General features: G+C 34.3%; 1 protein-coding gene across 1 annotated transcript in view; it reads left to right on the top strand.

Annotated features, from left to right (window-relative positions):
• The window catches only part of LRRIQ1 (leucine rich repeats and IQ motif containing 1), a 112,073-nt gene that overhangs the window by 44,043 nt on the left and 53,545 nt on the right, over positions 1-14,485 (top strand). Inside the window, exon 18 of the mRNA XM_032999856.2 lies at positions 13,682-13,771. Coding sequence (XP_032855747.2) covers positions 13,682-13,771 — 90 coding nt within the window. The remainder of the gene's footprint in view (positions 1-13,681; positions 13,772-14,485) is intronic.

Below are 14,485 nucleotides of genomic sequence, written 5' to 3'. Positions count from 1 at the left end.
AGTTTATTAAGAAAAAAAGAAAACATGAGTTTAGGGACCAATTCTCAGAGAAAGTGTTTATGTTCAGATCATGACAGGAGAACCATGAGCTGACATTTTAATTTGCACAGCAGGAGCAAAGACTGAACTGGGGACTTATATCAGCTAAGTTACTCAAGCCCTTAGCATCCTGTGATGAAAAAAACAAGAACATCTGTTTTCTACAGAGCACTGTATGTGATAAATTTAAAATGTATACAGCCATGAAGGATATACTTTGTTCAGTGAGTGAGCATTTCAGTGTTCAAGACTTATGGCTGTAACTAGGGTTATACCATTACTGTGCAATATTTCTCATATTTTTTCCATCTTTTTTTTTTCCTTCTTTTTCAACCATGTATTTTTCCTGTACTGAAGAGTTTTATTGTGAGAACAGTGTGGCTTAACTATAATGGGACTACACTCTGCTCTGCTTAGCCCAGACTAGCCATCCTCAGTACTAAGTTGCCTGGTTCCATGTGTCGTTAGCTGTTTCATTCTCTGCAGTTGGATGATACCAAATCACATGGACTTTCTACTTCTGCAGAAACAAGCAGCAGAAGCTTGGAACAATATACTTCCTATTCCCTCCTTTCTGGCCTAAGTGTTTTATAGCAAAGTGCTGAAGCAGAGCCAAATAATGACACATGATATAAGTGGCTATCTCTTGGGCCTCAAACAAGTGTGTAGAAGGAGTACATATTGCTGGGCTAAGAGATCCCATATGCTAGGGTGTGAAGGAAGAGAAAAGTATCTGGACACCATTTTGTACTACAGATTTCACTGTTGGATAGGGTGAGTGAAATGAGAGAGAAGGGCAGAAAAAATTTTCCTTGTTGCAAACCAATACAAATGTACTAAATCTTGTCCAAAAGTTTTTGGAATAGTCCCCTATTCTGTGATACAGTCATTGTTTTGTTTTTTAATACCAGTACTATATAGATTTCAGTCATAATGATTTTGTTCAGTATTATCTGGCATTCTACAAAATAACTAGTGTGAAAGCACCTATTTAAACCATTTGCAAATATCACAATGCAGTAAATAATTAAGCATCAGTCTTCATTAAATTACTGTTTAATATCTTCATTATAAACTCAGTGTACCCAGTGCCCTGTGGAAGGTGAGGCTGTGAAACAGCTTGGAGAAAACTAGTCTTTGCCAAAGATCTTTGTTTACTTCGTTTATGCACATTGAGCAGTGGTATATTTTTAGTACAATCTTGGCACCACATCATGTGAAAAATGGATTGCATATGATTGAGCTGGAGGAAGGGCCTTTATCTTACTCACAGTATCATGAATAGTAATCGTATCACCTGAACAATTACTGATATCTTCTTTTATTCATATCAGCTCCCATACATTGCTGAAGACTTTCAGAGGCAATTGATGGCAGTAGTGTTTTGTGTCTGTTGTATTGTGCAATATCAAGCAGGCTATCCCAGATGAGATGAAAGATCTGGCCAACACATGTCTTAGAAAGTATAAGCCTGGTATTTAGTGATATTTTCATGTCTTTCATGTGGACTTTAGAGAATTCCAGCCTATATGCTCCAGAAGGCTGATCTTAAGGCAACCTTTCATCAGCAGTCCATCCATGTAGCAAATGATCTACAAGGCAGAGCTCACCTTACTTCTGGTGGACAAAATCTGACAACACATTTGCTCGACACAACTCTTACTTTCTGTACCATGTAAACATCAGCATTGTTGTTTTCTTGATGAGAATATGATGTGAGCCAATTGGAAAATGGCTAAACTTGCCTGTGTGTCAGAAAGCTGAACCAATTGATTATGATCAGTTTTAAGACAATTCTTTATTCAGAACAGTGGACATTGAATAAATGATTGTTTTCCTACACTGAGTCAGCATATAGACATATGTCTTATTGTCATCAAGATAAGTACCAATATTGATGGTTACATGGCACAGAAAGTAGGTACTGTATTTTACAAAACTTAATTTTTTTTTAATTTAGTTTAAATCAGGTCTATCTAGTAATACTTTTTAAAAGAGAAAGTAACTTTGAAAGTTGCAATCAAGCTAAAAAGAAATCCATCACTGCTTTCTTCATCAAAGGGAATAAATTTGTTACCTTGAGACAGTGTTGTTCTGTTTCTGAGCTTCATTATGTAGAATTTAGAAATTCCAGTCTTTTTGGCAGCTTTTGAAATTGCTGACCAGGAGTTTCTATCACATTTTCTACATGTCCACACTCAAACACATAGCTATTCCTATTTTTTTGCTTGCCTTCCGTGGCAGCTATGTAGCAGTTTTCTTTTTTCTTTTTTTTTTTTTTTTTGGGGGGGGTGGGGGGGTGGGAGTGGAGAAAAATAAAAACTACTTCATATGTGCTAACTCTTGAACAGTAAACAGCAATTAGAGCAACAATTTCTTTACATCTCCCATCTTTAGTACTCTTATCACATACCCAAACTAGACACAAATAATGTGTTTTGTTTTCTTTTTAGATAATCCTTCATGATGTGGTTTATCTCAGGCTGTGAGTTTGTGATTGTGGGCTTGTGACAGTGATTGCTGTTTTCTGGCTGGTGCCAGGAAATAAGTGTAGCCTATGGATTAGAAGGTTCCCATAACATTTGTTGTATCTTGACACTTACACATGTCTAGCTCTTGTAATTGCTTATAAATGTCAGATCAGCATCCAGCCTTTCAGTATTGTATATTGCAAAGAAAATGATAATTTTTTCATCAAATTTCTTATATAGTTACAGTGTTCTAAAAAAACATTCGGTGAAAATTTCATTAGATCCATCCTCTTCTAAAAGGAGGGGAAAAAACTCTCTGTTAAGTAACGTATTGGAAGATCAATCTTTCCAATGAGTGTGTATTAACAATCTTTTGATATGATCCTACTTCTTCAGCTGCTCTTAATGAATTGCATGCCGTTCTCAGTCTGTGGCATCCTCAGATACATAAAGCCTCTTTTCTATACCTCTTTCAGCAATGACGCTTATCTAAAATGCTGAAATCTTGTTTTCTAGTTAACTGATAGATATCCTGGCCTTGGAAGTAGGCTTTTGCAATCAGTATCTGATAAAATAAACATAAACACAGCTATTGGGAGTTGTGGCTGTTGCTAACACTCCAGCTTCACAGCTTGTTCAAAATGTGCTTTGATTGTTTTCTGGCCTTCCACCATGACATATCAGTTCTTAATGCCACCTGAAGTGCTTTTAATTTTTTAAAAGAAACTATCTTCATGGCTTGTCTCTATCTAATTATTGGTTAAATAGCCAGATTCAAATAAATACTTTCCAAAGGAAGCCCACTAATGATGCGTGACACTACAGGTATCATTTGGAACCAGTATTTAGCCAAATGGTGTAGTATTTTTCTAAATTATATTTAGCTTATATGACATATCAAAGTATAGTGATGTCATTAATTATACTTCCTAGTCTTATTTCTCTAAAGACAAAGTCAAGCATCAGAATTGAATAAACAGGCAAAGCAATGGAAAAATGTATAAAAGTGAAAAAAGTCTTAGTTCTGTGGAGTTTTAGACTCATTACTGTATCCTCAAAGGAAAATCATTCTAAGCCAAATGCACCATTGTAAATAGAAGTAATAACAGAGCCATTAATTCTTCTCAGTGAGTACATTTGCATCTGGAGTCTTTTGAAAGCTGAGCTAAGGATCCCAAATCATTGAATATAACTTCCCTAAATTTGTTAATTTTTGTGTAATGTTAAAACTGGCATTTTAATGTAGGTATAGATTGTGTTTAAAGGATGTAGTTAAATGTCTAATATTTAGCATGTCCACATACATTGATTTCCATTGAAAAAGATTTTTCAGTAATGCCTACTTACAAATTTCAGGAGCTCTCCTAACTGTCTTGTCTGTGCTCTGTGAGAAGAGGCCATTGAAACAGCCAATACTGTAATTGAGTTAAATAGCAGTACTTTTGGAGGAACCAAAGAGGATAGTGAGATGTCAGCTTCCTTTCTCATCCACACTTAAATCCATACATGTCTCATTGTCTGGAACTTGAAGTCCTTTTAGTCTAGAACATAGCAGATGTTTTCCTACCACAGCACAACTTAACTCACTTGAACATATACAAGTTCCAGGGAACAGGTGGGATGCACCCGAAAGGGTTGAACAAGCTGCCTGATGTCATTTTGAGGTCACTTTGTCATCTCTGAAAGGTTGAGACAACTGGAGGAGGTTACTGGTGACTGGAAGAGGGAAGACATCACACCCATCTTCAAGAAAGGCAAGAAGGAAGATCAAGGGAACTAGAGGCAAATCAAACTTATCTCAGTTCCCTGGAAGACTGTGGAGCAAATCCTCTCAGAAGCCATTTCTAAACCCATGAAGTAAGGTGATTGGGAGCAGCCAGCATGGGTTTACTAAGGGCTGATCAACTTCATTGCTTTCTATCACAAGGTGACTGGCACAATGAATAAGGGGAGGGCAGTGCATATTGCATGCTTTTATTTTAGCAAGGCCACCAAAAGTCCCACACAGTCTTATTCTCAAAATTTTTTGAGGTACGGACTGGACAAGCAGACCGTAAGGTGAGTGGCAAATTGACTGGACTGCCAAGTTCAAATAGTTGTGTTCTGTGGTCAAAATCCAACTTGTGGACTGTAATTAATGGAGTTCATCATGGATGGTAGAGGGTCCAAAATAGTTAATATTTTAATTAACAACCTGTATGATGAGACAGAGTGCAATTTCAGCAAGTGTGCAGATGATACTAAATTGGGGATAGTAAGCTGGAGGACCAGGGTGTTCTTCAGAGCAGCCTGCACAGGCTGATCAGAGCCTCATGATGTTCAACAAGAGCAAGTGCAAAGTGTGACATATGGGCTACAGTCACCTCATGCAGCACTGTTTGTTAGGGGCTGACTGTCTAGGAAGCAGCACCACAGAAAAGGATCTAGGGTCCTAATGGACTTTCTTCACCATGCAGCTCTTGGGTTTCTAATACTGGAAACAGAGGAGGGAAAAAAACCCAAACAACTTACCCTGTAACACAATCTTAATTTAACTAAAAGCTATTTAACTTTAGGTCTAGCTTGTCCTTGAATGGAGTGGGCTAAGGAATCCTAAATGCTAAATACTGTTAAAACCATCTCCTGATACTCAGCCTAGTCAATTTGTCTGTATGAAAAATACTTGATATGGAAATAGAGGTAGCTGTTGATCATTTTGCAAACCTGAGTTTACAACAGGAAGACATCCCAAAGGATCATCTCCTGAAGCTCTTGAATTTCCCCAGAGAGTAACAGTGCATGTCCCAAAAGATTTAAGGTGTTGACACTACAGCTATGAATCAACAAATTTCTACTTGTGGATTAATTTGTGCTTAATTTATTTAAAATAGAAGAGTTAGTGCTCGGGACAAATGAGGACAGTATAAGAGAAGCCAAGAGATGATTAAGTCATATCTTCTTTAGAATTAAGCCTTTTTATTGTAATTAGAATTTCATTATCATCAGTTTCAAAAAATACATGCTTACAACTTAGTCCTTCTTTGTTCTTTATCTGCTAAATACTTTTTTGTTCTTATTTCTGAAATAAGGATTTTTAAACAAAAAAGTTGTCTTGAAATTGAATAAAATTTCTCATGTGATGTGGACTTTAAAACATACTAAGGTTTAGAAGACTATAAACTTATGACTAGTCTATTTTTTATTACCCCGTGCTTCTTTCTGACTTCCTTTCCTTTGACAAAACTCCAAGCTGAAGTAGAAGTTTCTTTTCTGTTATATTTTTAGTATTTGTTCCCCAAACTTGATAGAATATTCTGGTTATCTTTTTTTGAAATTGTGTATTCGTTGAATGTACAGTACTTAAGGGGTGGGCATGAGGGGTCCCTTGATTGTTTTGTTTGTTGTTTTTTTTAATTAATTATTTTTTTAATTGCCCCTTGAAAGTTTTGTTCATTTTTTTTCACAGAGGTAGAAGAACTTGGAAGAAAGCTTATAGGGACATACTAGCTAAAGTTTGTGTAGTGTGTCAGAATCAGAGAGGGGAAGACCTGAAGATTCTTGTAATTTTATTGGGGAAAGACTGCATCTGGGGTCTTTAGAGCCATTTTGATGGGTGGCCTGAAGATGCCGGGAGCCTGATGTCTATTGAGGTGGGTGGGAGTGTACATCTCAAAAGATTTTTGAAGCATACATTTCTGATGCTTAGCTCAACCACATCTAACCTCTGAAGCCAAAGTTACTGTTTACCCATCTGTTTTTTTTTATTCCTGTCATTCAAAAAAATATGTAGGACCCAGAGCTGCCTTTGAACACTATCAGGCTTAAGACAAAAATGCATTTCTATGAAAGTTTGGGTCACGTTGGTCATGAGTGACTAACATGAACTACAATAAGATTGAGACTTTTGGAGAGTTAATGTATGTATACATTCAACCTTTTTTGTGAATGAAAACTTTTAGGGTCCCTGAAATGTTCATTATTTATTTACTTTTGTATATTCCAACATACATTATTTCCATAATTTTAGTCATATGTATTTAAAGAAATAACATAGGTACATATATTAAATATAAATATACGTATGTATGAGAATATGAGAGAACAGTTAGTTTTCTGAGCTTATTAAACAGTTTGGAAAAATGACATTTAGAGAAGACATTCCCCAATAAAATTTTCTTGAATGTTTTTCTTAACAAGATGTGATTTTTCCAGTAATTGTCAATATATCCTTCTTATAAATGAACCTCTGTACAACTATGCTCCTCTAATTTTTCTACAGGAATGTACTCTAATAATTAACCAGATTTTGTAGGTCTATAAAATCTCTTGGGGTCAATTAATCTTCTGATGTTTCTCTAGATTCCATATGATACTACATTTTTTGGCTTGAAATATTGTTTGGTTTTAGCAGCTGTAAGAATGAAGCCATGCCCAGCTTTCTTTCATATTTCTCTTATCTAAAGATGTGGTTAAAAAAGAACCATTACCAAAGGTTAAAATAACCTTTATTAGGCTGCTAACCTATTTATCTTCACCACATAAAATATGTGAAAAAGCATGAAAGACAAATGCAGAGAAAAAGACTATTTTTCCTACTACTTGCAGTTCAGAGATCTGTTTTCTGTAAAAATTATATCCACTAAACTGTCTAATTTAAAACAAGTATGTATACATTTTTTTTATAAAATCGTTCAAATCAGCACATTTACATATAGTTTTAAAATGGCAGAAAGACCGAATTTTTGTGGTATTGGAAATGGAATAATAATGCAACTAATAGATGATTCAGTTAAGGATGTTCATATTTGATACTATCTTGGCTTTGGAAGTTTTTTAGAAAGTCTGGATCTGAATTTGTATTCAACTTCCTAACATTGAGCTAAGCTTTACACATGAACTTGAGCTTCTCAAAAGCTGGCCCGTAGAGTAATCTGATTCCTAAAAAGACTGGATGAAAGAAAGGCTAAACAGACTATAATATTCAGATCTTTAATTTCAGAGGAAGCTTTCAATCACAGTCTATCAACAATATATAAATGAGCATAGAAAAGTGATCTGGTCCTGTATCAGCTATAATGGCTGAAAATCTGTGATTTCTTAAGAAGTTTGTCAAAACATACTTTTAGAGAAGACATTTCTAGCAAAGAATACATAGCCTTTGTCAGAAATTAAGTTTAGTTTAAAAAGAAATGAAAGATGTTGTCCTGCAGTAGCATGATATTTGAATTAAGTACCCCACAGAATGAAATATGTTTGCCAGGAACCTAGAGGGAAAGTTACAGCTTTCTGCCAGATGAAAGGCAGTACAGTATGGCTGGCTGTGATATACCATTTTCTGTTGTGAGTATCCACAGGGTTAGCCTTCAGCATAGGATCCTTCTGCCTAACCACTCCCCCTCATGATCTGAGCAATTATTTAACCTATAAGATGTCTGACACTAGGAAAGGTAGTTCTTCATGTGGCATGTATTGCCCCAAAAGAAATCTTATCAGCTTATTTGAACTAGTCATAGAATGCTGTTGAACGTTCTGCCTTGGATTAAAGTACTGTCTTTCACTTGTCTTTTTGTTTTAACTTTTTGTTTTATTTTATTGTAGTGAACTGCACTATTCAAATATACTCACTAAAACTAGGAAAGTAGAAATCAAGCATATCACCACGCTAAACAACTTTAAATAAACTTGTATTCTGTAGAGAAAAGTAATGGAAATATTCATTCTGATTTACTTATTTATTTACTCTTATTACATATTATTCTTATTAAAACCAAATTTGAATGTATAGACAGTAGATACTTTGTAAAATCTGGTTGAAAAAGGTCTATTCTGACTGAAAATGACACTATGGCCTGCCTCCCTGAGGGGAGCAGAAGTCCAGAAAAACAGGTTAGACAAAATCAGGCAGGTGAACTGGAAGGTGAATATTTTTTTTTTAAAGCAAATAATTCCACACACTATTTCTGTGAAATTGTAATGTTCATATATTTGTTTGTTTGTTTGTTTTAATGAGATGCCAGGTTTTCCCTCCCATTCCTCCTATTCTGTTGTAATGCTCAGGAGCCACTCATAACTCTGAGTTCAGAGTGAGTTTTGGATATAATTTTCTTCTGCTTGTTTATAATCTGCTGGGTAATTTTCCTATTTTTATCTTAAGATACCATATAAATAAAAGCACTACATAAATACAAGTAAACCAGTTTTTCTGACTAAATCTTTGCTGTCCTGCAAACAGTGAATGAGTCAATGAGGAAATGAAAGAAGAAAGGAAGGAGGTATAAAGCGTTACTTCTCCCTAATTTTCAAATATGTTGTCATGGTTATATCAGATGGTGATTCATCTTGTGATTCTGAGGTCCACCATGTTTGGAAACCTGTAGTAGCTTCAGCTCCCATGGCAGCCAACATGTTGGCCTTTTGGAGCTTATCTACACCACTTCAGCAGTTATGTGCTCTGATCAGCGTAAATGATTTGCATTCTCTTTGGATTGATGTAGAGACGACCTTGAAAACACACTGACTAGATGGTTACATTTGTCATAAGAAGTTAGATGACTGCTTTAAGTTGAGGAATCTTTCCCTAGATGTTAGCAGAAAGTCCTTAAACCACCAATTTCCAAGGTCTGAAAGAATATATCAAGGGAAGGATTGTCCTCAACATCTCCCGCTTCTTTCATTCTTTTCATAAGCATCTGCTACTGAACTCTTCTAGAAGCAGAGTACTCATGTAGATAGCTATTTGGTCTGACACAGAAGAGTTATTACATATCAAATGCTGGCCTTTTTTTTTTCAGCCTGTATTGTTAATTCCTTCTTACATCCTCTTCTTCTAACCATAATACAGTTTTGGGGATTGGTTTGGTTTTTATTATACTCTTGCAATCCTCCTTGATCTAAGAGAGATGAAAGGCAATATGTGACAGCATTATCCACAGTTTGGACATTGACTTGTAGAAATGCTTCAATGCAGACTGTAGGTTTGACAATGTGTTCTGCAAGCTATTTTTTGTTCATGGTCTAAATATGACTCAGAACAACCCAGATTACATGTATCATCATTATAAAAGATTATGTAGCTCCAGAATGTAATGCAAAGCATATAAAATATGCCTAGAATTAGAGTGTATAAAAAACATTTGCACCAAAACTCTGCTTTTCAGTAGCTCATTCAGTCCCCATTAAAGTTAGTAGAACCATTCTCTCTGACTTTGGTGGTTGTAGGACTGGATTCTGAGACCACAGAAATTGAATGTTTCATGGTAAATAGTCATTACATTTTGAAAAGGAAGGGATAGAACAAATATTTGAAAAATGAAGGAATAATTAAATGAAAAAGGTTATATATAATACGCCATTAAAAAAATCCCTAAGCTTCCAGAGTTCATTGATGAGCTACAAAATCAAAGTGAAGAAAAAACCCTGTAGGATTAGACTCTCAAAGCATAAAAAATACAATGTGAATCAGGATAAAAAGTTCTTGATCCTAATGGATAAATGGAAATAGCTAATGCTATGATAGTTTTATTATTAAAATTCAGAAAGAAAATCCCAATCCCAGATATATTCATACCACCTTCTTGTTGAAGAAGGATATCAGAATTGTATTTGGCTTAGTAGTGAATTTGGTGGTCTGTATTCTTTCTAGACTTGGAAGTATCATGTTTGTCCTGAGCAGGAGCTAAACAAAAACTGAATAAAGTCTAGCAAATAAAAAACAAAAAACAAAACAAACCAACAAAACCAACCAAATAAAAAAACCCAAAACCTTTAAAAAATTTACCAAGTATTAAAAATGTGTTTCAAGCAGTAAGTTAAAGTGAACTTATTTCTGCAGAATTTTAACAAAAAATTTGAAAGTTCTATGTATGTTTTGTGTGCTTGTGAAAATTGAAACTTCCTTAAAGTAATCAATACAGTCTTTGATTAGAAACAAACAGTGGAAGTAAAGTATGGAGGATACAGAAGCATAAAAGCTGTCTTCACATGAACTAACGTGTGTTAAATCAACTGAATGTGATTTGCACATATGTGTAAACCTACACTATATATGTCAGTATTTATGAAATCAATTCCTTAATTTGGCTTTAGAAATAAACAGTTACAGGCATACAATATTTATGTTTAATTAACATAATTTAATTATGTTAATTATGTTGAATTAACATTTTATTTGCTTTGTAATTCATCTCAGATAGGTTTTTTTTTCCCCTAGTGGACAACGTCAGTAGAAATGGATCTAGTTTTTAGCCTTAGTTGTTGGTAAGTCTGTCATAAACTTTGCATTAGTTATAATTTAGGACTGTGTTTATGGGAAATATATGTACAGAAGTTTCTTGAATTTAGTGTTGTCAAAATGTCTAGGGATAAACATAGTGGAAGAGCATGTATTTGAAAATCAATTGTGTGTTTATTTATATTTGGCCAAAGCAAACAACAGTGTGCTATATTTTTACAATATGCTACATATTCATAGGAGTGCCCAGTGTGCTTAATGATAAATTTGCTATATTTTTTTTTCTTGCATATTTATACCTTTGAATCATGCTTTTATATTTTCATTGATATTTCTTTTCAACACTTACACTGAAAAGCATTTATAGGCTATGAAAGAAATAAAAACACTTTGGAGAACATTAGATTAATAAATGGCAAACACTGGGCTAAGACAATACTTATGAGGAAAGCTTCAAACTAAATATTAAGAGCAAAGAAATTTAATTGGATTATGGTACAGCTATAAAGCAAAAAGATTCAGTCAGTGTACTGCTTAAGTGATTCTTGTTCCAAAAAATTGACTACAGCTTTCGAGTGTTAGTTTTCGTGTTTCATGATTTTATTGATTTCTTTCACACACAATTTAATCAGAGAGGTAAAACTTCAGATAGCTAGGATGGAAGCATGCCCTGAAATCTGACGGTAAAGCTTGGATCATAGTCACTTCTGATATAAGACATTTAAGTATCCAGGTAATTAGTGGACACATCATTGTACACACAAATTAAGTTGATTGACATTTAAATTGTACACTAAGTGGAAATCTACCACTCTCCCAGCTGTATTGATTCATTTTCAAATAAAGGAGGAAAAAAATACTTCAGAAATCTGCCATTTTCATATACCTTTATATACCAACAATGTTGAAGACACATCTTTGTGGACATTGAGTTTACCTGTGACTGGGTTTCATGCCCACATTTAGAAAATAAGTGAAAAACTCTAATCTGAAAAGCCCGAAATATGATTTACATAGCGCAATTAAAGAGTAAGTTCAAGGAGGACAAGGAAAAAGAATATCTAATTTCACTGACAGTTTTTTGTCAGATTTTCTGCCTTTTTTGTAGTTATTAGTTTTGACCATTCTGCCCATAGATATCATGCAATTGCAAAACTTGAATACAAACTTGTCAGTCTTCTGTGTCTGAATTATATCAATTTCACATCTTTAAATGATGACCTTTGGAATTTGATTTACTACCATCTGCTTCTGGAATAGATTTTAACTGTGACTTTTTTTTTTTTCTAAATGAAAATTGAATCAACTACTCAGCAGTTATCAACATAAGAGAAATTACTCAGGAAAAATAGATTAGTGGGTTGTAGCTAAATATGACACCTAAAGAATGTGATACGTTTTACTTGTTGCGTGCCTCCACAGTTTATTTACATATATATTTTTAACATATACAGCCACCTGTGAGAGGAGGTGTGATAAAAAGGATAATGTCGCATATTTATCATGAATTGAAATGGTAGGAAGGGGAAGAGTGATAAAGAGACATTATCTATTAATAATGAGGGCATAGAATTTATCCAGATTTATTAAATAGAAGCATGAAAACCAAAACATACTGTAATCAAAGCATAGGGAATTCCAGAAATAAGGAATCAAAGATGCACGAATGTATCTCTTCTAAATCCCAAGAAAATAAAATCAAAATTTATTGAAGATTTATTTTAAAAGGCTAGGTCAGAATGTAAGAAGAATAATACTGGTTCACAGTTACCTTATAAATAAAAAGGGTGGTTTCAGAGTCACCAAATTATGCAACCAGTACCTGAAGTAACCTATTCAAAATAGCTGGAATATGATCCTTTTCTCTCAGAATTTCAAAGGGCTTGGAAGACCTTCTTCAACAACCAAGGCTGTGCAAAGCCCTGTTCAGACAAAGTACACGATAAGCTATCCAAAGTTAGTATAATTTCTCAGGGTAAGAAATCAGTGCAATCTGAAATATTCTGTGAATAGAGGAAAGGTAATCTGATTTTATAAATTAGACATTTTCAAAAGAATGTACCCCTGCTTTTTTTGCTGCTGAAGTAAGAACAGCCTGAATAACTGAGCCCTATGTAAGCAAAGCCAAATTCTTCAGAGGTGTTTACTTACTGTTTGGAATAATTTACTTCTCTCACTTATCAGAATATATTGAAAGAACATGTGGTCCAAACACTCAAGGACGTATAAGAAAAATAAGTCATATACAGGTTGAGTTTGAAGCAAAATCTAAATTTTGTTTTTATGAAAGAAAACTGAATTCTGCCTTGAAGTGCTAGAGACACCAGTTAGGATCTAATTCTGTCACACTTCTTCATTCCAGCCTCTCATTTTAGTTTGCAAATTATTCCATTACATCAAAACCAAAATTGATTAATTGAATGAATAAGTACATGTAGCATTCACTTTTTTAACCCCAGATTTCAATTAAAACTATTCACCAATTCAGTTCAGCTCAACAAAAGCAAGTTTAACAGCATCAGGCACCTACATCTGGTTATAAAATACTCAATTAGTCAAAAACAGCAGACAAAGCTGTTCATGTTCTTTAGGCCTTTAAAAACCCTAGGTCTGTAATTTTTCAGAGGTTATCTGTCTTTTTTAATAACTTAGGTCTACTAACAGTGTTGGGATAAAATTACAAGAATTTGAGGAGAGGATGCATTTATTTAAAAAATAAAACAACCCCAAAACCCCTCCGCAACCCACAAATACTGTTAATCTGATTTGTTTAAAATAAAACACTACAACACAGCATCTCCAAAGATGTTTTAAGTGCAATTGCTCTGCAGGTGGCAGTTCTGATGTATGACTTAAAAACACTTGAAACAGTATGTAAGACAATTTAAAAGAGACTTTGCAAAAGTTATCAAAACTAAACTGATTTTATCAGTTCACTATTTGACTTTACTCATTCATGCAGGCTGCATTAGAGAAGGAATGGCTAACTCTAGATTCCACCCGTTTCCCTTCAAAAACACTCCTGTGCTCAAACCAGCTGCACTGGCCAAAGGTAACAAGTCACAGAAACTTCTTACTCTTCAGTCTTTATTCCTTCCTTAAGGATATGCTATTCTGGGTGATTAATACGAGAATCTATTGACTTGAAAAACACAATTACTTTTAGAAGTCTCAGACTTCCTCCTCATGTCCAGATGCAATTTTTCTTTCAGATTTTCTTTAATTTGCTTAGTTATTTCTTTATTTTGGATTTATTTCAACACTTTACTTCACAGTAGCAGAAAAAAAGATGATGTGCTTCATCTGTACATTTGGCAATAGATTAAAAATTGCTAGTTGACACACTACTTTAAAAATACTAAGATCCGCATTATATGACAACAGCTGAATGTTTTCAGAACAGCTAAAGGTCATTGAACTGAAATGTCTGCTAGTTATTTAATAAACTTTGAAGTTTTAGCTTTTTGTTTTGTCAGGGTTTTCTCTTCTTGTTACGAGCATAGTATTATTAATGTTTTGTTTCATACAGTTAAAAGAAATGAGACTTATAAATGTATAATTCATTATATTTGGGGACATTAAATAAAGTCACCTTTTTGCTCTCTTTAGTTAGTTGAAGATAAGGTCTGTAATGGACATATGACCATTAAGAATCCTTTCTGTTATAGTAATAGATTGTGCAAACCCAGGTGCAGGTTTACCTGTACATTTTAAACTCAAACTCACAGGAATCATCAGCTGCATATTTTTTCTTTCTCTTACTTAA

The sequence above is a fragment of the Tyto alba genome, unplaced genomic scaffold (genome assembly GCF_018691265.1).
Source record: "Tyto alba isolate M040663 unplaced genomic scaffold, T.alba_DEE_v4.0 Super-Scaffold_2, whole genome shotgun sequence".
In the NCBI taxonomy this organism is placed as follows: domain Eukaryota; kingdom Metazoa; phylum Chordata; class Aves; order Strigiformes; family Tytonidae; genus Tyto; species Tyto alba.
This window is presented reverse-complemented; position numbering and strand designations above follow the sequence as displayed.